This window comes from Alligator mississippiensis, chromosome 9 (assembly GCF_030867095.1).
Source record: "Alligator mississippiensis isolate rAllMis1 chromosome 9, rAllMis1, whole genome shotgun sequence".
NCBI lineage: Eukaryota > Metazoa > Chordata > Crocodylia > Alligatoridae > Alligator > Alligator mississippiensis.
Genome location: NC_081832.1, coordinates 2,813,048 through 2,836,090, shown reverse-complemented (window position 1 = coordinate 2,836,090; position 23,043 = coordinate 2,813,048). Strand labels below are relative to the sequence as shown.

Below are 23,043 nucleotides of genomic sequence, written 5' to 3'. Positions count from 1 at the left end.
CCTCAGGCCTCATCCATGCACGTCCCCATCTCTTACGCAGCTGGTTTCCTTCCAGGACGCTGCCGTAGTGGAGCCACCAGGACCTCTGGCTGCAGAGGCAGGCAAGCACACACAAAGCCTCGGTGCGGCCAGCAGTGCTAATGGTCCGACTCACTACACAGCAAAGCTCTCCTTCCTCTGAAAGGCCAGATGTGACCCCAGAGATGACAGGCTGCAGAGGAGAGGAGCTATGTCACAGAGCCAACCTGAAGAAGCCACCCATAGACCACGGGGCATCTCGTTCACCAGCGAGGATTTCTCTCAGCTGGGGCTAATTTCCACTTCGCCCTGTAAAGCAGGGAGACAGGAGGTAGGCACTGGCAGCTTCTCCATGCAGCTTTCAGGACGGCTCCAGCATCGTGTTGGCTCTTGAATTCCCCGTGTGCTCAGAAGGGCGATGGACAGAGAGAAGGAAGTCACCGAAGTTCGGAGTCATTTTTGGCTGTGTTGCTGGCTCCTGAAACGGGTGCAAGGTGAATTAATGGGCCCTTTGTGAGGGTGACAGGTTCCTTAATTGGAATGTATCGAAGCAGGGATAATTTAATTGCTTCATTTATTTTTTTTAAGGATTCTTTTCCATTTTACACTCTCGCTTTCAGCTGCTAATTGACCCTGCGGAGGGGTCCCTCCTATGAGCCATGCCAGGAGCTGCCAGGTTGAATGTCCACCAGTAATCGAGCGCAGACGGCTGGATGGGTAGATGCGGGCCGCAGAGGTTCCCGTGTCCATGGGAGCACGTCGTGGCATGCATGTCATTCTTCACGGGGCCTCGAGAAGCCGAGGAAGCTCCTGTCTGGGTAAAGCAGCCAGACCTTGATGCAGCAATTAAAGAAAAAGGCCAGGCTCCATTTTCAGTGGTGTAATAAAACAGAAAAGGTCAATGCAAATGGGTGCCGATCAAATACCTTGGATAGGAGGGCGTATGGGCAGGACTGCCCCTTTCTACCTCTGATAGATGCTCTCTTGTGTGGCGACTTAGTTCACATAACGTCATATAGGATGTTTCCAAGCATTATGGTCTTGACCAGTGGTTTTCAACCTTATTTCTATTTGCAGACCCCCTTGGAAATTTTGAATGGAGGTGCAGACTCCTTCGAATTGTAAGTGTGGGTACTCGCATACTTTTGATTGATCTTAGTCATCTTTCACGGACCCCTTAGACATAGTCTGCGGACCCCACAAGCCCTTATCTCTGCCCTGAACCACGAGAGCTCATGAAACCTCGGACTCCTTCACCAGGCTGAGAAATTATCCTAGGGGGAAGTGAGCGTCTTGTCCAGTTTTGGGCCCCCCCACTACAGAAAGGATGTGGACAAATTGGAGAGAGGCCAGCAGAGAGCAATGAAAATGGTTCAGGGGCTGGGGGACAGGACTGGTGAGGAACTGGGCTGATTTAGTCTGCAGAAAAGAAGACCGAGGGTGCTGGGAGGCAATGGGAGCATAGGAGGCAGCGTCGCCCGCTGGATAAAACCCTTCTCTTCCTAGCCTCAGTTTCCCTAGCTGCAGCAAGCTCATTTGTGAAGTTCATTGAGATCTACCAGGAAGCGCAGCTGTACTGGAGTTGGTGACCATCCCAGTGATTGGCTTCAGTGGAAGGAGGCTCCCTATGGAGCACGTCCCTTAGCACAGTGGAGAGCACTTGCCCCGTGTCAGAGAGCTTGGATGCTAGGCAGTGACGTGAAGGCATCCGCAGGGACTGGAAACCATCCCGCCGACCTATAATGCAATTGATTCAAAGATCCCCGGCAAGGACAGGTGTCCACGGGCATCTGTCCGGTAAGAAAGCCATTCATGTGCAGAGCTGTCCAGCCACTGGCATGGCTGTTCTGGGGCTGGGGCACATGGCTTGTGAGGAGAGGCTGAAGGAAATGGGCTGATTTAGTCTGCAGAAGAGAAGACCAAGGGGGATTGAATAGCAGCTTTCAATTACATGAAAGGTGGTTCAAAAGAGGATGGAGCTGGACTGTTCTCAGTGAGGACAGGACAAGGAGCAATGGACTCAAGCTGCAGCAAGGGAAGTTGAAGTTAGATATTAGGAAAAACTCCTTCACTGGGAGGGTGGGGAAGCACTGGGACAAGCTCCCCAGAGAGGTGGTGCAGTCTCCATCCTTGGAGGTGTTTAAGGCCCGCTCAACAAAGCCTTGGCTGGGATGATATAGTTGGGGCTGGTCCTGCTGGGAACAGGGGTTTGGACTAGACGTGACCTCCTGAGCTCCCTTCAACCCTCATTTTCTATGATTCGCATCTGACTGATTCGGGTGGCCTGGAACAGGCACGGCTCGCTTTCGCGCTCTGCCCTGTGCTGTCCTCATGCCTGCATCCCTCAACACGGGGTCCCGGGGCGAAAAGCAGAGCTGGGCTTGCAAGGTACAGCTACCTCGGAGAGTAACACTCAGAGTTGGCATCTCAGATTAGGGTTGGCAAGCCGGTCAATTGACTGCATATTTTTGATGGGTCAAAGATCGGTCAAATAGGACAGGAGGAAGGCTTTCTGTGATTTCTAGCAAGTAGGGATGTAAATATTGTTTAATAAATTAGCCATTTCAACTCTTCTAATTACATCAGTTAACCATGTAATTAATAACACGTACATGCTAGAGAAGGCTGGGGACACGGGGGCTGTGTGGGGCGAGCTTCAGAGGCCTGGGGCCCGCCACCCTGATGAGACCAGAAATGTTGTGCTTTTTCTATGTTTTAGTTTTTTGCAAAAGATTTCATTGTGAAATAAATGTATTTCAACAGTATATAAGAAATTCCTGCTTTTTAATGTAAAGAAACAAAAATATTATATTATTATTTTGACCGTATTTGGCAATTTTTGACTGATATTTGACCAGTCAGTTGACTGAACTGCATTTGACCAGTCAAATACCTACCCTATTGGCACAAAAACTATCGGATGGCAATCCCGGTGTTTTGACCTTTCTCTCTCTCTCTCTCTCTCTCTCTCTCTCTCATTTCATTTAGTTTCAGTGGGAAAAATAACCCCAGGTTTCTTCACTTATTTTCCTTTCTCTAAAAGAAAGCGGAGGGACTGTTTGAAAAGCAAAGGGAACAAAAGAATCTTTGAAACAATTCATTATTTTTTAATGATTTTGGGAGGCCTAAAGTGAAAATGGTACCCCCAATGACTCTTTGGGAGCATTTTCATTTTGGGAGGTAAGATATTTATCACCTGGGTAGCGGGAGGGAGTGGCGGGGGGGATGGAAACTTGCCTCCCAGGTTGTAGTAGAAACTTTTCTCCCAGGGATTGAGAGAATAGCTTCCCAGGAGAAACGGTGCAAAAAATATAGGCCCTTTATCATTGGATGGGACCAAGCACTGCAAAAAATAGTGGGGAGCTGTGCAGCATCAGGAAGGTGAATCCACAATGAACCCACTGATATTTTTCCACTTTCAGGCTGTGAAACTGAGACTGAAAGAGGGAGTGATCGCCGTCAAAACCACAGGCTGGAAGTGAGGAGAAGCTTTCTAACCTCTCAGAGCAGGGAGGTTCGGGAGCCTCTTTCCAAGAAGCGTAACGGGGCTGAGAGATCGGGCTGGTCCTATGTTGGGCTTTGATGCACTCGTGCAGCGGGATGTGAAACACGGATGAGTGCAGAGGCAGGGGCAGACTGGATGAACCAAAGGCCCCCAACTAATCCCCTGGCCAGCGCTCCTGTGAGCTGGTAGGCGGCCAGGCGGAGACGCCGGCTGCCTCCGACACGGGGGGCAGCGCCTTGTGTGTTTAAGGAGCACCAGGCGAAGATCCCGGCATCATAAATCTCGATTAACCAACAGTGTTTCCCCGCCCCTTTCCAACAGCCAGCGCTTGATTTACAGCGGCTGCAGGGGAGCTGTTGAAGAAAGCTCGTGCCCGGCCACCACCATTTATCCTAACGGCTTTGGCTTGATTCATTTACCGGAGCAAGACAGGCCGTTCATTTCCAAACAATTACCCAAGCAGAGGGCAGGAATAGCTAACCTCCCCTGCCTACACACGCAGCCAGAGTTACCCGGCTGTCAGCCTGGGGTCAGGGCCTGGGGAAGGGAAGGGGATACAGATGGGCCCCGGGGGACCGGGCAGTCTGGAGCTGACATAACTTTCACCGAGGGCAGGAGCAGGTGGGAAAACAGCTGACCTTGTGGGACTGAGCCTGGCCTGCTTGTCTGGAGTCTGTGCCTGGGGTGGGATTTTAGCTGTTGAGGGAGCGATGGGATCAAAGGTAAGAAAGCAAAGCCTGGCAGGAGTGGAATTAAAGAGCACTTCCACCTGCAGCCCTGCACGACCGGGTGTCTCTAAGGGTCGAGTTGTACTTCTACATGCAGAGGATGATGCTGGGTCACGGGAGGAAGCTTCATTCCCTAATGAGGCACCATGAGGCCAACAAAAAACTAAAGTGAAAGTGAGTGTAACGCATCTGGGCACTTCCAGGAGCTGTGCACGTCTGTCCAGTGGCTCTGAGCACAAACACAGCAGCGGTGCGTGCAAAGACAGGTAGTGCCAGCAACTGTGTGTGCAAAACAGGCCCACAGCTGTGGGTGTGGAGGGGCTGAAATGTGGCGGGGCGTGGGATCCAGTAGTTTCATCAAACCTCTTGTTCGCTGGAAAACGTAGATTTGGGCTGACTGGAACTGCTCTGACCTTCCAACCTGCAACGGGTTTTAGCCGCAAGAGCTGGAAAAATAAATGAAAATGCTTCGTTTTTTACTTTTTCCACATGAAATGTTTCAGGGCTTGTGCGGGGGGGAAGGATTTTGTTTTGTTTGTTTGCTTGGTTGTTTCAAGTACTTTGGAAGCCAGATTTGACTCAACTGAATTGGAAACATGGTTGAAAGGTAAAACACAACACGAGAAAGGAAGTCAAACAGAGCGTTTCAATTTGGGGCTCACTGAAATGTTTAAACGCAGAAGGATTTAGTTTATTTGTGGACTCAGCCCACGACCATGGGATCAATTGTTTCCGTCCCGTTGTCATCTTTGGTGTTCCTTGCCTTCGGGGAACAACCTCCGCACCGAACCGCTCTCAGCGCCGTTCTGCCCTGGTTTTTGAGGGTATCTATATCACAAATCGTGCCGTGTCCCTCCCGGGTCTCTGTCATTCTGCCTTCTCGGCCATGCGGTCTCCTCGGGGCAAGGACCTCCGGGCGGTCTCACCCCCTGTTGCACAGGGTAGCCGTCACAGCACACGCATAACGAGCCCCCCCCCCGTGCAGCGTTGCAATGTCTGGAGCATCATTTCTCTCTTCAGGTGGAAATATTCACTATTCACCTTCCCCGCCCTTTTCACTCCTCTGCTTCGCAGCCATTTTGCTTCCTCGCTCTATCTAAAATTAAATCTGTTTGGATTTGGTGTGTGTGTGTGTGTACTTATATTTGCTGAGTGCATGTGAGCCCTGAAAAAAACCTCAGCATCATTCATCATGCACACAATCATCTTGGGCTCAGATTTCCAATCAGAGGCACGCGCTGTGGAAGAAGTGCATTACCGAAGGAGGTAGGAAAAGAACCCGGGTGCTGTTTCACAAACCATTAGCGAGTCCCTCTTTGTTCTGCTATCGCACTGCTTCCGCCTAAACAGCCATCAGACAAACGGGGCTGAGCTGCAGATAGGAAAATGCTGAGCTGAACAATGTGGCTTTTTTTTTCTTCCCTTTCCCAAAGGTTGATAGCAAAAGCGGCTGCTGTAGATCTGTTTGGGAGCCCTCCGTCGCTCACAGCCGCTGCATGAACTCGGGTCTTATGAGGATGAAAGCGTGGTGTCCCGGGTGCGCTAAGCAAGGAGAGATGCCGCTGCGAGGTACCCTCCCCTGCCCAGGATGGACAACGGCGCTCAGTTCAAGGTTAGGGCAGTGATCCAGGTGCAGGGCACTTGAGACACATTACACCAGGATACGTGCCCTTCTGCTGGGGCTGTGGAAGTTGACTGCACAGCCTAGCCTGCAGCCAGGATACAGGGCCTGCCCATGCCCCGTCGAAGCCAAGGGCAGCTCTGTCATTGAGTGAGAGCAGGATTGGGACCCAAGGGCAAGATACAGGCAGCACTGGAGGTGTTTTGGTGCCCCCTTAGCCGGCAGGGCTGCAGCTATAAGAGTTTGACTAGTTTCCGAATTGGGGTGATCGGATGTGGTTCCCTCTCCCATGGGCTGCTTGCATTTGGGGACTATCCTCACTTAGCAGTGGCTCAGCCCTGCCGCGTGTGTGGGCACAGATGAGACCCACCTTGCTGCTGCTGCTCATCGCCACTGGTATTTAACAGGCATATTTAAAATGCCTGCAGAGCACTGGGGTATGAAGGATGCTCCATAAATCCCCCATCTATTTTACTCTAACAGGTTTAATGGGTGTGAAAGGAGCTGTTGTGGCCTATCAGGGACTAACGTGTTTTAAAATTATTCACTGCATAACTGGCTCCTTGTCAGAGAGCGCCGCGACGGAGGGAGAGGAGCCGTTCCGGTTTGGTGCACAAATAATCCACGCTCCCAAATTGTCTGCACGCGCGAGGGGAAGCCGCGTGTTAAAAGATCCATCACGGTGTGTTATACAGAGGAGTCGTTCCCGGCACCTGGGCCCCGTCTCGGCCGCTGCGACTGCAGATGTTCTCTAATGCTCTCACCCGCGTCTTCTTTACCCGTCCAACTTCAATTTATAGCACCAGAGAAATCCAGGCTTGCAGCAAGCGGCCCGTGCTCCTACTTTGTCTTGAGTTAAGCAGGGTTGGAGGTTGTGTCTTGCAACTAATGAAGAACCCAATGGTGTGAGACAGGAGGAATGGCTGGCCTGTAAAATCTGGAAGGATTGCATCCTCTGAATAGAAATGGGGGGGCAGGGGAACGGTGCATGGTGCCTTCCATTCTTTATTCAACAAAACACAAGAAAAAAACCCACCCACCATCTCCCAAATAAATGAGTTGATAACTGTAAATAAAAGCACGCCAGCCTTCAAGGCCTAGCGACAGATGTATGACTGCTCCGTCTGATTTTTGGTTTGTTTGATTTTTTTTTTTTAAAACACTGAACACAGTGAGTGCCACTCAAGGGATCGCACACTATTTAAGGAAGGCTGTCCTACCTCGGGGGAAGACGGAGAAGGGAGATGGGCAAAACAAAGAGGAGGAGAGTAGGCAGCAAGGAAAAGCTTTTGCAACACTGCAGTTTAACGTTGGATCCGTGCACTGCCGGCTGCCGGGGCTGGGTCTTTGTCTGTGTATGAGCAATGCCCAGCATTTTTCCCACACAAAAGCAAACACATATCTACAGTCATTTAAAAAGGCAGAAAGCATCCAGGCAGATTTCAAGGGGGTGTTTCCCAAAGTCTGCCGGAAAGCCTGTGCAGGATGAGACTGCCCTGTTGATATGCATTAAACCACTGCCTTTGCGATGCTAATCTAATCCCCAGCATGCAAATCAGGTACTCCTGCCCTTTTGTTAATTAACCTACTTCCCTGACGGCATGCACCGCTCTTGGGCTTGCTCCTTCAGACAAGGCCAGCTAGTAGTCTCACGACCCCTGGGGAGGGTGACCCCCGCGGCCGGATTCAGCTGGGGTAAACAGAAGTCCATCTTGCTATGCCAGTTTGCTTCATCTGAAGCTCTGGGCTGAGATCCACAGAGGGATTTAGGCACCTCCCTCCCTGTCAAAGTCCGTGGGGGTCAAGAGGCCTGAACACTTTTTGGATTGGAGCCCTGAGACCTTTCCTTGGAAGGATTTTGCTCTTGCTGCTCCAGGGACATGCTTGATTTCAAGGCAATCCTAGGCTGGATGAAACAGCATAGCTTTCTTCAACTACCCCTATTTACCCCACTTGTGGGTTTGGGCTCTGTTCTTCTAAGTGGTGGCAGTTTGGCCCAGGCCCCGTGTGCTGGGTTGCTAGCTCTGCCGACTCGGCGTGTGCACAGCAGAGATGGGGTCTGGGTAGCGGTGGGGCAGACTTCCACGTTCCCCTTTGCCTATGTGTGTCCACCCTGGCCTGGTCTGGAGTGGGGGAGTTTAATCTCTCTGCTCCGCTCAGTCCTTGGCCTCTCTGCTGAGCCTGCAACCAGGGAGCTTATGACCACCCATCCGGGGCGAAGAGTCCTGTCCAGGGGGTGGGGGTGCCTTGGGCCCCTCTCCCCAACAAGTACGTAGACCCTTGGGCAGTGCCAAACTGGCTGGCACTTTGCTGGATCTTGGGGGCAAGTGCTGTCACTCACGGAGGTTAGGGGCTGACAGAGGGATTGGAAATCACCTGCCGGGAGGGTTCGGAAACCCAGGTGTGCGCAGCAGCCCTTGTCCGTCAATCCCCCGGGCCCTTGCCTGTCTGTCCCAGAGGATGCCCTTCCAAGTCTCACAGTTTTACCTCCGAGCAGCTACATTGCTGCTTTTTTTCCCCACTCGCCCTGAATCAGCAGTGATTTCATTCCCATTCTTGGATCGCTTCATCCTCCTCACCTTGAGTTGCATTGACATCTGCACAGAAAGGGGTGCTACCCTGCTGATTTAACCCCCGCTTTGTCTAAGCCAGGTGCTGGTGAACCAGGTCCTCAGCCCGATCCAGCACTGTGCTGTTACCATTGTCTGCTGGCACAGAGTAAAACTCAGCGGTAAGAACTAGAGCAGCCAGGCATCCCCCAGCCCTGGGAGAGAGCTACGGTCCCCCCCGCACAGCTGTGAACCCAGCGGAGCTGTTCGTTGCGGTGCTGTGACGACCCCACGCACCGGGGAAGATGGCAGGACCTGCGCTCAGCACCCTCCACTGATCTCCAAGGAAGCTGCCAGACACCCATCTCCGCTCCCGGCGCCAAGGGGGCCTGGCCCACGCCATGTGGCTCTGTTTTATACCGGCACATGATGCTCCCATCGCCTTTTTCAGAAGCCCAAGAAGAAAGAGGAGCCTGGTGTTTCCTGAGAACGAGCAGAGAGGCTGGGGGGTCCCTCCTCGTCTTAGACTACGTTTCCCTCCCGTGTCCTGCCCCCGCATGCATACACACACACGCGTGCAGTCTCGGTGCCTCCCTTGCCTCTCCCGGCGGGCTCCACCCCGCAGCTCCAGCTCTCTGCATGAGGGGAAAAAAAAGTGCTTCCCAGCATCTGTTCTAAATTTACTGTTCTTTTCAAGTTCATTGCTCACCCCCTCCCCTGGTCCCAGCGTGCTCTGAAAATAGCAACCCCGGTTGACTTTATGTTGTACTATTTAAGAGTTTATGTACCTCAATCAGCTTGGCTGCTGGCTGCTCTCCAAGACTATTTATACCTTCCTAGGTGGCTGGGCTTTTTTCCCACCCTCCCTTACGCTGTGGTCCCCGCCGCTACCTACTGACGGCTGGGGACCAAAGAGTAATGAGGACAGGAAACCCAGGCCAAGTGAGTAGCGTTGCCCTCATTGCTTTAGACATCCTGACTCCTGCCCTGATGCCCACGGATGGGGGGACGTCCCTCTGTCCACACAAGTGTGCTGCGAGGATCTAGCAGTCTGGGAGACCGTGCATGGAAGAAGTGCACGTTCAAGGCACCTGCCCTCCATCGGTGACCTTGTCACGGGAGGAGGATTTGCCCACGTTCGAGATAAGCTGCAGGCCCGCAGGGCAGGGGAAGCTCTTTGACGGCTTTAACAGGCAGCTGCTCTCCTGACAGATGCAGGCCAGAGCCTCACCATGTATCCAGCTCCCCACCGGGGAAGGCATCTCCCTCCCACGTGCCTCAGCTGATACAGAGAAGGTGGGCCGTGCCTTTCTCAGCCACCCCGCTGAGCACCCTCTGCTCCAGTTATAACAATACCTAGCAATTATATGCTGCTTTACATGCTCAGCGCAGACATTAATTAAGCGCTTTCCAGAGGATGGAGACAATGAGGGAAACCACTGGGAAACTCCCCAGTTGTCTTTTTTTTTTTGGCTTAGATAATGCAACTTCCTCATCCCTTGAGTGTAGGGGCTTGTGATTAAACAACTGTTGGGAGCCTGGCTTGCCAGCTCGCCTCTGCCACCGCTCCATTGAGTGACCTTGGGCATGTTACTCGCTGCTCCCTGCCTTGGTTTCCCCATCTGTAAAACGGGACGCTGCTCCACGGTTGCTTTTGGAAAGGGAAAATCTCTGAAGGGGAAGCACTGGTTGTGCCATTTCAGAGGCTGGAGCAGGGAAAGGAGTGTCTGAAGCAACTTCATGACCCATTTCATTGAAAAACGTGGGAGCCTCTGTGGGGAGGAAGAAAGCAGCTGGATTTTGCTGGATCCAGAGATGTTGGCTGGGTCCAGGCATGCCTTAGAGCATCCTCGTGGCATGGCAGGACCTCAATGGCTGGGATACCCTGGTATGCATCAAGGGGTGAAAGCCTCACCCTGGACAGACAACATTAGATGCATTTCTACTAGCCCACGAAGCCAGCTGGCACGTCGGCTTGGGCCTTCCCAGGGTCTCTGCTAGCTCCAGCCAAGCAGATGCCGTTACGTGCCCAGGGACGCTATCACCTGCTGGCAACCTGGCTCCTATTCATGCGGCGCAAGACGCACCTGCCGCTTCTCGTTGTGCGTGGGCCAGGTTTACGAGAGCTCCTGCTTTATTACCTTGTTCACAAGGCCTCGCTCCTACCTCACTAAGTTAGCAACGCTGCTCTCGGCTTAGCTTGCCGGCAGACGCCTGCTCTTCCAGGCCACGGGCTAGATCCATCTCCCTTGGACTTGAAGCCAAAGATGATTTTGGGGGCGCGGAGTTCTGGCACGTGGCTGCACGTTCCCTATGGGGTACCAGGCGCATCTTCCGGCTGCCGCGAGTGATTCCCCACATTGCCGTTCGAGCAGGAATAAGAGCAAGCGTCTCCTCCGCGTGCCCCAGGGTGCCGGCCTCCAGCGCAGAGAAGACGTACTAATCTGTGCCCCGCTGATCCCAAACAGCCCTGTCAGGCCCATGAACCATGCAAGAAACTCTTCAGAGTTTTTTAATTATTATTATTTCCAAGGCTTTTTGCAGCACAGCGGGCTACGTTCGGGTCCTGCTTGCACGACGCGATGGGAAGAACGGGGAATGACTTGAATGCAGAATGGGGGCTCCCAAATCCTTCTACCTCACCTTGGGTTGGGGAAAGCCCAGGCCTGGTTTTACCCGTGTAGTGGCCGTGCTTCTCTGGGCCTCGGGTCCTTTACCTGGGCCAAGCCGACGCTAGTGCACAGTGCCCTCGAACGGGGAGGCATTGCCACGTCCCGGAGAGGGGAGTGCAACCCGTGCGTGGGTGGCGGTAATAAAGGCACTGCATGGGTGGCGCGAGTGGGACGCTGTGCCACCCTCGCAAGGGCGCTCTTGGCACGCCTGGATCAAACCTGCCGCCGTTTCTAGCCACGGGCAGTCACACCCGGCTCCGCTTTGCACTAGCCCGTGGGATGCACACGGGGAAACCGAGGCACGCTGCCTTCGGGGCCCTGCCCGTCCAGAGCCGGGCGAGGGCCACCGCGGGGCGGCTGGACGCTCGCGTGCCCGCTGTCCCGGGCGCGGGGGAGCTGGGGAAGGCGGAGCGGGACACGCTGCCGGGCGCTGCGGGGAGGGGGTTATCGGGGTGCGGGCGCGGGCACGGGCCGGCGGGGAAGGAATAACGCGAGAGTTGCAAGTTGCTTTTTCCAACCTCTTCTTTCCCGGCTGCAAAACTGGCAGAGGCGGCGGAGCCGGGGGGGAGGCGCTGCGTGTGTGCGGTGCGGGTGCGGGTGCGGGGCGGCGCGGGGCGGCGCGTGCCCGTCCGCCCAGCACCGAGGTAAGCACCGGCCGCCGCCCGGCCTCCCCCGCCGCCGCTCCCTCCCTCCCTCCCTCCCGCTCCCGCTGCCGCTGCCGCTGCCTCTCCTGCCGCTGCATCGAAAAGTCGCCATTTTGCTTCACTGCTTTTCCCCTCCCGGCCCCGCGGCCCCACGGCACGGCCCGGCACGGCACGGCCCGGCACGGACGGGGCGGCGAGCACGGCACGGCCGCACGGAGCGCCAGGGCCGGCCGGCGGTGGGGCCGGGACGCGGCCGGGCGCGGGAGCACGCGCAGGTGGGGCCGGGGCAGGTGGGGCGGGCTGCGTGGGATGCGCCCAGGTGGGCGGGTGAGTAGGGGACGTGCAGGTCGGATGCGCCCAGGTGTATGGGGGACGTGCAGGTGGGCGGGATGCGCCCAGGTGGGCGGGTGAGTAGGGGACGTGCAGGTCGGATGCGCCCAGGTGTATGGGGGACGTGCAGGTGGGCGGGATGCGCCCAGGTGGGGCGGGTAAATAGGGGACGTGCAGGTCGGATGCGCCCAGGTGTATGGGGGACGTGCAGGTGGGTGGGATGCGCCCAGGTGGGGCGGGTAAATAGGGGACGTGCAGGTCGGATGCGCCCAGGTGTATGGGGGACGTGCAGGTGGGCGGGATGCGCCCAGGTGGGGTGGGTGAGTAGGGGACATGCAGGATGGATACACCCAGGTGTATGGGGGACGTGCAGGTGGGTGGGATGCACCCAGGTGGGGTGGGTGAGTAGGGGATGTACAGGACGGATGCACCCAGGTGGGGTGGGTGAGTAGGGGACATACAGGACGGATGCGCCCAGGTGGGGTGGGTGAGTAGGGGATGTACAGGATGGATACACCCAGGTGGGGTGGGTGAGTAGGGGATGTACAGGATGGATACACCCAGGTGGGGTGGGTGAGTAGGGGATGTACAGGATGGATACACCCAGGTGGGGTGGGTGAGTAGGGGATGTACAGGATGGATACACCCAGGTGGGGTGGGTGAGTAGGGGATGTACAGGATGGACACACCCAGGTGGGTGGGGGACGTGCAGGTGGGCGGGATGCACCCAGGTGGGTGGGGGGACATGCAGGAGGGATGTCCAGGTAGGGTCAGGGCGGGTAGGTGACCTCCAAGTGGGGCTGCGCGGTGGGGACACGCAGGTGGGGCGCATTCAGTTGGGAGCTCCCGTGTGATTCCAGCCCGGGGCGGGGCAGGCGAGACCGGGCCGCCAGCTGGAGGCAGCGTCAGGCCGTGGCAGCTCCACCGTCACTAGACCCAGGCTGTCCCTGGGGGTCGGGGCGGCGTGTACCCTCCAGGCCAGGGAAGGGGCGTCTCTGCGAGACCCGTTCACTGTGCGCCGGCCAGGGCTGTGCATGCCCTGGGGTTATCGCCGCTCGTCACCTCTGGGTGCCTACATGCTCTCTCTGCCACTGCTTCGTGGCTGCAGGGGGGCGGCAAGAGTTGCTAGAGCAGAAACTGTAAAGCACCCTGGGCTTCCCACGCACCCAGAGATGTCCTCTGCGAAGGAACTTGGGCAGATTTCCCGCCCGCTCGAGGACACATTCGGTCCCTGCTCGGACAGCTCACGAGGAGACATGGAGAAACTTCCAGCCCTTCCTAAGCCAACGGGGCTTTTTGGTGGGTGCGTTTGCAACGGTGCTGCTGAAGAAGGAAGGAAATGAGTCCCTCAAGCGCGGTGTTTTGCGGAAAACGGAGGGGCGCGCAGCTCGCAGAGAGAGGGGAGGCTCTAAGAAAGTTACCGAACGGCAGATCGGCGCATGATTTGGGGGAGATGGGCGGAAAGGACTGCGAAACAGGAACGACGCAGGTCCAGGCCCGTGAGCCTTGCCCTGGGCCAGAAGAAAGGCTGTGCTCCGGAGTGAACGTCAGGCCTCTGGCGCTAACGAGAGCCAGGTAAATCCAGAGGCTCCCGCGGCTGCTCTCAGCTGCGTCCCTCTGTCCACGTGCGCCCGGCCTGCGCCCTCCTGCTGTCGGCTCGCAAGTTCTGCAGCTCGGGGCTCTTTTTGGCACGGAGCAACACGGGGAACATTTGCAGCAGCTCATAAATTATTCATCCTAAGTGAAGGAAATTGCCGAGGTCTCAGCCTGTTCTACATTAGGCATGTTCTTAACGATGTGGTTGGCACTTCACCCGGGAAGGGCAGGGGGAGTGGACCGTATTAAGGACCTGCAGGCCTCTTTTTTCCCCCTCTTTCCAGTCCTACAGATGTACTGGGGACTCTTAGATCCCAGCAGTTAGTGGCTGATGGCATCCACGCAGATAACCACGGGCCGAGATTGAAGGGACCAAACTCAGGTATAAATGGCTGCAACTTCATTCATTTGACCGGAGGCATTTAGCGGTGAGCAGAGGCTTTTCTGCACAATTTTCCCTCTGATGCGTCTTGTCCGATGGAGATTTTTAAGGCTTCCCGACGGCTTCCTTGGAATACCAATCTCTGGGTCTTGGCCACCAGGACCCAGGAAGCTGGCCAAGAAGCCTTGCAACTTCCAGTGGTAGGTCTGCTTACGATGCAGGGGAGACATTGCCCAGAACAATTAAGTAACTGCGATATGAGCTTTGCCTCTGTAGAATACATTGCACATCGATGGGACTCATGCCAGCTTATCCCAAGATGAACTTGACCCCAAAGGGACTGCATGACAGTGCGGCCTGTTCTCCGTATCCCGCTTCGTGCTGTCGAGCGAGAGCATCGAGGCCAGGCGTTTTTCCATGAGAACAAATTTGAAGTGTGTATGTAGGTTGTGTTGTCTCACGTGTCTCCCTCCTTGCTCCCACGTTTGGCTTCTGCGTTGTAATAACTTCTCATTGGACTCTGCATTTGGGGGCTTACCTCGTATCGACGCGCCTGGTCCTCGTGTTGGCCAAAGGGCGGAGGGGGGCGAGTTCAAGGATTAATCGGTTAAAATGCGCTGGTTCTGCCTGTTGCTTCTGGCAGGCTAGGACCAGATGCTTGAATTCGGGCTTCCCTGTAGCAGACCGGTGAGGTGTCACTTAATCACAGGCCTGACCCGCTTTTCTGCGCCTTGTGGGAACACCTGAATCGATCTCAGATGTCATTAACATGCCACGTCCCAGCACGACTGTATTTAGGGGCTGCTGGGCAGGGGGGATTTTTGTTTTGCTATTGTAAATTGAAACTGGCTTTCAACCCACCCTTAAGGAAGCAGAGGAGAGAGGTTGGAAGTCATCAATCGTCTTGATCTAGTGTGCGCGGGGAAATAAAAGGGAGACGTTTGGATATGCCGGGCTGGTTTCTGCTCTGTTGCTCTGGGGTGAGCACACTAAAAGCCACGGTGGGGTTGGGAGCAGATTTTTTGCCCTGCATAAACGGTATATTAGCTGGGATTTTAAGCTAAATTAAAGAGAAGGGCAAAGCTTTTAAAGAAGCAGCTGGGGAGGAAATAAAATCTGCGAGAGTTACAGAGCTGCAGGGCAGGGTTGGCTGCGAGGGGTGCGTTGAATGGAAGGAGCCGCGATTGTTCGGTGTTCAGGGTCGTTTTTCATTGAAGACACGCAGCGTAGCTTTTGGATGCGAAGTTTTTCCAGGTGCCAGCATATCTCCTGGCCCAAAGCTCCTCTGCTGTAATTTGTCATCTAATTAGGAGTTCAGTTAAGCATGGCAGTGTCTTAGGCCTGGTTTTACTGTGGGATTTGGTCGTGTGTCAGGAGTTTTGTAGGCTGCTTCATGTGTTTGGAGTGACCTGCTTCTTCCAGGGCCTGGGACATGCATCCTCAGCCTGGGGTCAGGCCATTTCATTGCAGCTTTAGCCCGGCTGGAGCTAATATATGGAGAGTCCTTCCTGGGATTTTTGCCAGGTGGGGTCACGATCCTGAAACAGGTATAGAGTAAGAGTGGGGGTTCGTCCTGCTTCTGTGCTCAGCCCAGCTCCTCTCTCCTCCTCCTTCCTGAGCCTTGCTTAGCCCCCGTCACATGAAGCTTCCCCAGCGTGTCGCACAGCGAGCCGTGTTCACGCAGAGCGTCTGTGACAGCCGGGGAAGCCCCGACTCCCAGGCCCCTGTTCTAAGCACTGGACCACGCTGGCCCCCGTGCACCAGTTGCAAGGGAAACGTTGCAGTCTGTCAAGTAAATAATAAGCTCTTAATTCTAAATGATCAAAGCATGCACATTTCTGCCATCAACACCGAGGTTTTATGGTCTAGCACTGTGGTTTTTTCTACCTTTTTTCATGTGTGGGCTCCTAAAAAATTTCTAATAGAGGTGCCAGACCCCTTTGAGTTGTCAGCGTGCATATTCACCTACTTTTGCTTCATCGTAGTCACCTTTTCCAGACCCCTTAGACATAGCCTGCAGACCCCCCGCAGGGGTCTGAGGACTATAGGTTGAGATCCACTGGTGTAGTACATGTCTAATTAAAACATGGCATCAGTATTCAGTAACACACCTGAACTGTACTGCTCTGGGAAGTGCTTTGAATTGTTACACCGTCTTGTGTTCACGGCTGAGACCAGCCATGTCAGGTTTTCTTGCGTTAAGTCTTTATTTCGGTGCCGTGCTGTTCTGTCTGTCTCCCCGTCTGCCTGTGTGTATGTAGCCAAGGAAATTAAATTCCAAAGCAGATCTATGTAAGCAATATCCCAGGTTGGGGATGAAGTTGCAGTGAGCACATACCTCAGTGGTTTCCTTCGGTATTCTGTCACATCAACACAAAAAACCCAACCCTGATTTTCTTCCTCATCTTGGTTTACCCCCTCCTTTGCATTTGCTTTCTAAGGATGACTGCACTGCGAGGTGTGTTCAAGGGATATAGGAAAGTAGGGCTGCAAGGGACCTCGTGAGGTCATCTCGGCCGGCCCCAAAGGGGTGCAGCACACAGTAAGAAACATTGGAGGAAAGGGAGTTTATTGATAGCGTTGGCTCTAGGTTGGGGCTCTCGGGCTTGTGCTTGCTCAGCGAGGGACCAGGTGTGACGCCGGGGGAGCTGGGTGCACAGACAAAGGGACTCGACACTGCTCCAAGTGAGCAGGCCAAACAGATCCCACGCAGGGTGTCTGGGCACCGTCTGTGGATCCAAGCCCATTCAGGGGCTGGGACGATGCAGCTGGGGCTGGTCCTGTTTGGAGCAGGGGGTTGGACTAGATGTGACCCCCTGAGGTCCCTTCCCACCCTCATTGTCCATGAGTCTCTGATAGGGATAACTCGATAAATAATTGTTCGATGGGAGACTCGTGTGTTGCTTGTACACAATCATGCCCTGCCCTTTCTCCTTCTTGTCTCCTAGCCTGGAAGATCTAAGTTAGTGGGGTGAGGACTGTCGGATGCTATATATTTGTGCAGTGCCTTGCACACCAGGGCTGCCTCCACCTGCTGCTGGGATCAAATCGTAGATAAAGCTCAAAGAAGCACACCAAGAAGCTCAGCTGGTGGAAGTCACGGTGCCTCTGCTGAGCTCCAGGCACCCGAGAAGGTGGAGACGAGACTGGGATGTCTCACTCGATCGGAGGATGACTAACCCTGGTGTCTGGGAAGATGACTAATCTTTCAGTACCAAAATTGCAAGCGGGAGAGTCTCGGAGCATTACCCGGTGTCCCCAACGTGGCTGGCTTTCAAGCCCAATGCACTGTCCTTGGCCACATAGAGAGTCCCATTAAGGACTCTCGGCTTCTTCCAATTCCATGTGTCCCCGTGTGAGGAGCGATGCCCTGGACATCAAAAGCATGCGTGAGTTGATGCCTGCACACCTTGTAGGATCAGATATCCAGGCTCTTAAGTGCTTTGCAGCTTGTCCAACAGCCCACCCTCCAGAGAGGGGCTTGCTGACCCGCAGGGGGCTTGCTGAATGAGCAGGGATGGGCTTTTTCTGGTTCTTTTTGACTGGGTTTCGGGCAGATGGAAGCAGAAGCAGCAACGTTGTTGGAGGTTTGGGTGTTGAGTCTAATCCGTGGCTTTGAGGGTGAAGTGGTTTGGCAAAGAGCAGAATGGCAGTGATCTCGCCAGGCCTCAACACACTGCTTGAGCAAAAGGGTGCACTTACCAAGTTGCACGTGAGCTAGCAGGAAGCTGTAGACCTTCAGGCCAGAAGGAATCGTTGCAGTCGTGTGCCCCCCGGCTAGAGCCTGCCCCGTCCGTGCAGGTTGCTGCCGGGGGCTGAGAGAGGAAGTGGCTGGGTACCGATAAAGCCACGGGGGCTGAGGAGTGGGGAGGGTCTGCGGAGGGTGGGAATTGCAACACCTCTGCTAGAAGGAGACGGTTGCTGTCGGAGAGGGGATGAACAACAACACCCTGCCCCTGCTTCAGCTCCGAGGAAGTGGCTCCGTGCATCAGGGCTCGGCGACAAGCAAGGATGTGGCTAGGCAGGCTCAGGGGCTATAAACGGCCTCCAAGCCACGCTGCAAGATGTGGTTGGCTGTAGAGCCAGCCAGGTCAGGCTCTGCCCGCTGCCCTTATCCCACCCGCGCGTCAGAGCCCAACACTGCTGGTCGTCATCTGTCTCTGCTGAAGCCAGTGGGGAAATTCCCATTGATTTCAGAGGTGCAAGATAAGGGAGCCTCTGGTCCTCTTCAGAAAACTGCCCGGTGGGATCATAACCCAGGCAAGGACTGGCACCAGGAGAGGAAATGGAACTGGGACAAAACGGGGGGACAGCTCGTGCCTGATTTCGGGACGTCTGGCACCGTCCTGGTTCTGGAGTCTAGTCGCATTAACTAGCACCCAGTCTTTCCAAACACGCTGTGCTTCGTTGTCTGTATCTAACGCGTGGAGGCGCAGGGCGCGTTGGGAGGTTAGTTGCGCTATGCATGTTCTTTATTTCTGAGCAGATGTGGCCGGCAGATGTGCCACGAGGGGCCCCGGGGTCTCCAGGCTGCCTCCGTTTCTGCTGTTCTTCTTGTTCACTTCTTGCATATCGTTAAGTTCTTTTAACACCCCTAAAAAGTGGAAGTTGGCAGCGCGTTCCTGTGTCCTTGCAAGCTGCAGGATGTACAGGGCTGGAACATGGGATTCTGTGTCCCAGGCTGGCACCGACTCGTCGGATGTTGTCGGGCAAGTCACCGAAGCGCCATGTTCCTGCAGGATGGATGTGCCAGCCTGTCAAGGCCATGGGTCAGTGTCTACGAAGCGTTCAGATCTTGTCCCATGGAAGGATGTGCAAAATGCCTCGTCTCTGCCAGGGATCTGTCTAATGGCAAAGGGAGAGAGGAAGAGAAGGAGCCACCTCTGAATGCAGCGGTGGTGCCCCCTTCGCCGTGCAACCCCGGATGCCTGGAAGCACGCTCCTCTCGGCGGTGGGTTTGCAGCATGTTCACCTGAAACACCCATGTAGCGTGGTGGGGACCGCAGTTCAGACCTCTCGGCTCAGCCCAAACCGCGGACCCGAGTCCAAGTTGAGGGCCGATGGTGCAGACTGCATTCCCAGCCCTGAGGACTTCAGGTGAATCCCACCACGGGTGGAGTTGCCCAAGTTGGTGGAATCGGCCTTTACAGCAGAGGCTCCGCACTCTCTGCTTTGCCCCGGCCACGCGGTCCGCAGCGGGCCTGCTCTCTGTCACTCGCCACCTCCGGCACCGGGGATTCAGCCCGCGTAGCAAGTGTTACGCACACGCCGAGACTTCTCCACCTTAGCAAAAGCAAGAGGAGCTTCTAGAGCGCATCGCTCCGGTGTGTCATTGCTGTTGTGCTTGCCATGCAGAGAGCAACCCACGTCCTTACACTCACACCACTCGTGATCGCCGAACGTCCCTCCCACCATTCGTTTCATCAGTGTTTTGCAGCGCGTTTGCAAATGCTCAAAACCGACTCGGACCAGAACCGCAACAACCGGCCGATCCAAGAACGAATCCGGCCGCCGTTGGACTCTATGGCCGTTTGGGAGCGAGATTGGGCCCTTCCGGATCATTTCTGATGTTCATTATTTGTCAGGGAACCAAACTGAATTATTAATATGGAGAACGGAGATAGCGTTAACGACTCTCGCTTTATAACAGTTCCCCATTAATAGCGAAAATTGCAAATTTATCACTCGATCTGTTCATTAAAACTCGCTTTTTTTCCCCCCCTTTTTGGTTTCTTTTAATGAAAGCGGAGAAATAAGAGAATGGGAAAAGCCATTTGGTTGTTATTTCTTCAGATGGATCCAGCCTGTTGTTTTTAATGAAGTCTTTACTCTTGTACGTAGAAGCATGAGGGTCTTATCACAAAAGCAGCATCTCAACCATGTCCGTAGCAGCACTCAGCCGTGTAACAAATACTTAGCAATACTTCCTGCTTCCTTCAAGGAGACTGCTTAGTCCTGTTTAATAGTTTCTATTTTTTTTTTTGCCTACTGCCCTAGAAGCCCTTCTTGATTTCAGCAGACGCTTTCTCTGCCGCACACGTCTTACCATGTGTTCTCTGCTCGCTACAGAGATGGCAGATTCCTATTCCTACAAAGGCGGAAAGAAGTCCAGCAAAACCAGCGCCAGCAAAGACGGCAGCAGGACAGAGATGAGGATCAATCCGAGCAACGAGCTCTCCAAGCTGGGTAAGGATTGGGGTTGGGGTTTCGTTTCTCAGCGCTCAGGTGGGCTGGAGCTTTGGGTCTGGGAGGTGCTGCCTTGCAAGCCAGGAGGGTTTTGTTGCATGGGAGGCCCCAGCGGTGACCAAGACCCCCAGTGAGGGGTGTTTAATGGAGGAGATGGAAAAGGGACTGGATTCATTTCTCTGGCAGAGTTACGCTGAGATGACAAAGACCTGTGGGATAGAGGAGGAGAAGCGCCATGACGCAGGCTGGCCTCCCTCCCTTCCCCCTGAGGAAGTGTCAGAGACACTCAAAGGTGCAGCCCTGTTGCGCCAGCACTCGAGCTGCAGCGAGGTAGAAAATAATTCATTATGAAAATATAATTGCTTCCGGCGTCGTGGCAGTTGGAGCTGAGTGCAATGAACTGAATCTGTCCACAGGATACTTCTTTTTTGGTCTTTTCTCTGCTGTATTAGACCTTATCGAAATCTTTCCAGTAAAGAGCTCCCCTTTGAGTTCCTTCACTTCCTGGACTAAATGAATGTGATGAAGCAAAAACATTGAATTATTCCAGGCGGTGGGAGAGGTCTGTGGGGTGTTATAGCTTCCCAGGTGTGAGCTCCAGCTGGCTGCAGGGCCGGGGAGAAGGTCCCCTCCCGCGGTGACTTTGCTGGGATACAGCACTTCCAGAGAGCCAGGTCCGGGCTGGAGGTTGTGGGCTTCGTTGAAAAGGGAAAGCGCGTTTGCTCAGGACCATGAGAAGCTTTGGATGCCTTGTCAAAGCTGCCCAAAGCATTGTCGTGCCTCTCCTCCGTGAAAAGGAAAGTGGCCTGACTCTTAAGTGCTGCTGTATAGACTTTGCAAGGGGCTGTCTCTTCTCGGAGCTGGGGTCATGCTTGGCATGTAAGAGCCCGGTGCTTCCCCACACCAGGTCAAGCAGGACTGCATCAGCCTCCCTGGTCAATAGCTATGGAGGGATTGGATTTAGCCCCTTTGCGTGGGCAGCTCTCTAGGAAAATAGGGTTGCTCGGTTTGAAATGCTTCTCAGTATGGGCAGGGTGTTTGAGAGAAAGAGCTGGCTTGTCCTCCCTGGGTAGGAAGAAGCATCGGGGTCTGCAGCATGGCTGATTATCCAATTTGTTGCAAGTCTCACAATATTGGGTGGTGTTTCCTCTGAAAGCCCCAGCCCCTGGAGTCATGTGAACAGGGGAGACTTGTTTCTGGTGTCACGGTGAATAGAAAAGTGAGGAAAATGGCTCCAGGGCACCTTAAAGGCAATGAAGAAAGGCAGGACACCAACCAGAGAGCTGAGAAGCAGAAAACTTTTGTGGGAACTCTACCAGGTATAGAAAGGAAACCTCCTAATTTGTGTTAGCAGCCAGGGTAGGCTGTGCTCTCGCAAAGCCAAGCCGCTCTTTATTTCTGATGGGCAAGCATGTGCCGGGACATCTTCCCACTGCACTCGATCAACACGTCTGCGGTTGGGAATGAGCCTTGTTGAACAGCCCCTGGTCCCTGAGGTCCTGCCAGCTGGCTTCTGATCACAGCGCTGCAGCTGTGGGCATCTGCTGGAGCAGCGGGGTTGCCTGAGAGGGGGTCAGAGATGCAGCTTTGTAAGGCAAATTGCTCCCTTTGCAGCCGCCCTTTTATATATTCCACAGGGTTACAGCTGCATCCTGTACTACAAGCTGCATGGAGCACGCAGCCTCGCAGGCCCGCGGTGTCTCTAGTAGCTTGAACATCACAGAAGGACCCTTTCACAGTTATCTATCAAAGCAGAGCAAGCCGGCTGGCAAGATTTCAAGGCACTAGAAGTTAAACAATAAACCGTCTTGTCTGCTGGATGCTGCATTGCCCCCAGCTAGCTGGGACGCCAGGCAGAGCACTGCAGATTTAACTCATCCAGGCCAGAGTTTGTGTAGGGAGCTCCTCATAGAAATGGTGACGGTCGTGCCAAGAGCCCTCAAGCTGGCTTCGCAGCCGGACTCTTTTGCACTGGCTGGATCTGGACACGTCGGCTGGTCGCATGGGATTTCCTTGGTTGGATCTTAGTGTCTTCTTCTGGTCCTTTCCCGTCTTTCTGCAAGTGACTCTCCGCTTCCCCTTTGGGCAGAGCATTTAACAGGAGAACCTGCCTTTTCCATCCCTTGAATTAAATCCAGGTCTGACTTCACCGTACTAAGTGTTTCCAGCGCACAGCTTTTCAAGCTGCTCTGGGGCTAAATTGACTCCCATGCACTACCTCCGTCACAGTGAGGAAGGGGGAAGGCCATCTAACATCTCTCTCCGGGGGTAATACAAAAAGGTTGCTGCTCCTCACAGAATCTTCCTTCCTTCAAAATAAGGCTCACGTGGCTTTGTACGTGACACGGGTCTCGTGCGCCGGTGAGGGGTTTGCGTGCATCACTGCCGTCGTTTCTCGCTGCAGGCAGCCACCCATAGGAAGTTTGCAGGCAGGGTCTTGGACAGGTAGATTCCCACTTGTGCGAAACACGGCCGGTTGTGACATATGCCCCAAGTGTCTTTCAGATTCCCTCCTGCAGAGGTGCGGGATTTTGCTTGGTGCAGCGACACAGCCGAGAAGATCTAACTTCGTAACAGAAAACACTAATGATTGGCTTCTTCTATCCCCCGATTTCCTCTTGTTAAACAACTTGCCATGTGATGCCTACAGCTCGTTGCTGCTGCAGGCCTCTCTCTGGGGGTGCCCAACTTGATAAAGCCTGATAATCAGAGGGGCTGAGCACCCTCCATTCACTCAGTGTCGTAGCCCAGGCTCAGCTAAGGCCTCGGGGTTGCATGCTGGTGGGCATTTCTCTTGGATCCTCGAGCCGTG

General features: G+C 54.5%; 1 protein-coding gene across 7 annotated transcripts in view; it reads left to right on the top strand.

Annotated features, from left to right (window-relative positions):
* The first annotated feature begins 11,557 nt into the window (after nt 1-11,557).
* ZNF512B (zinc finger protein 512B) overlaps nt 11,558-23,043 on the top strand; it is a 44,631-nt gene continuing 33,145 nt past the window's right edge. For 2 of the 7 annotated variants that reach the window (XM_059713187.1, XM_059713182.1), the window contains exons 1-2: nt 15,812-17,434; nt 20,115-20,231. In XM_059713187.1, coding sequence (XP_059569170.1) covers nt 17,389-17,434; nt 20,115-20,231 — 163 coding nt within the window. In that variant the 5' untranslated portion in view covers nt 15,812-17,388. Of the gene's footprint in view, nt 11,738-12,016; nt 12,065-15,809; nt 20,232-23,043 lie in introns of those variants that run through there. The other 5 variants (XM_059713184.1, XM_059713185.1, XM_059713186.1 and 2 more) reach the window with 5 other exon arrangements.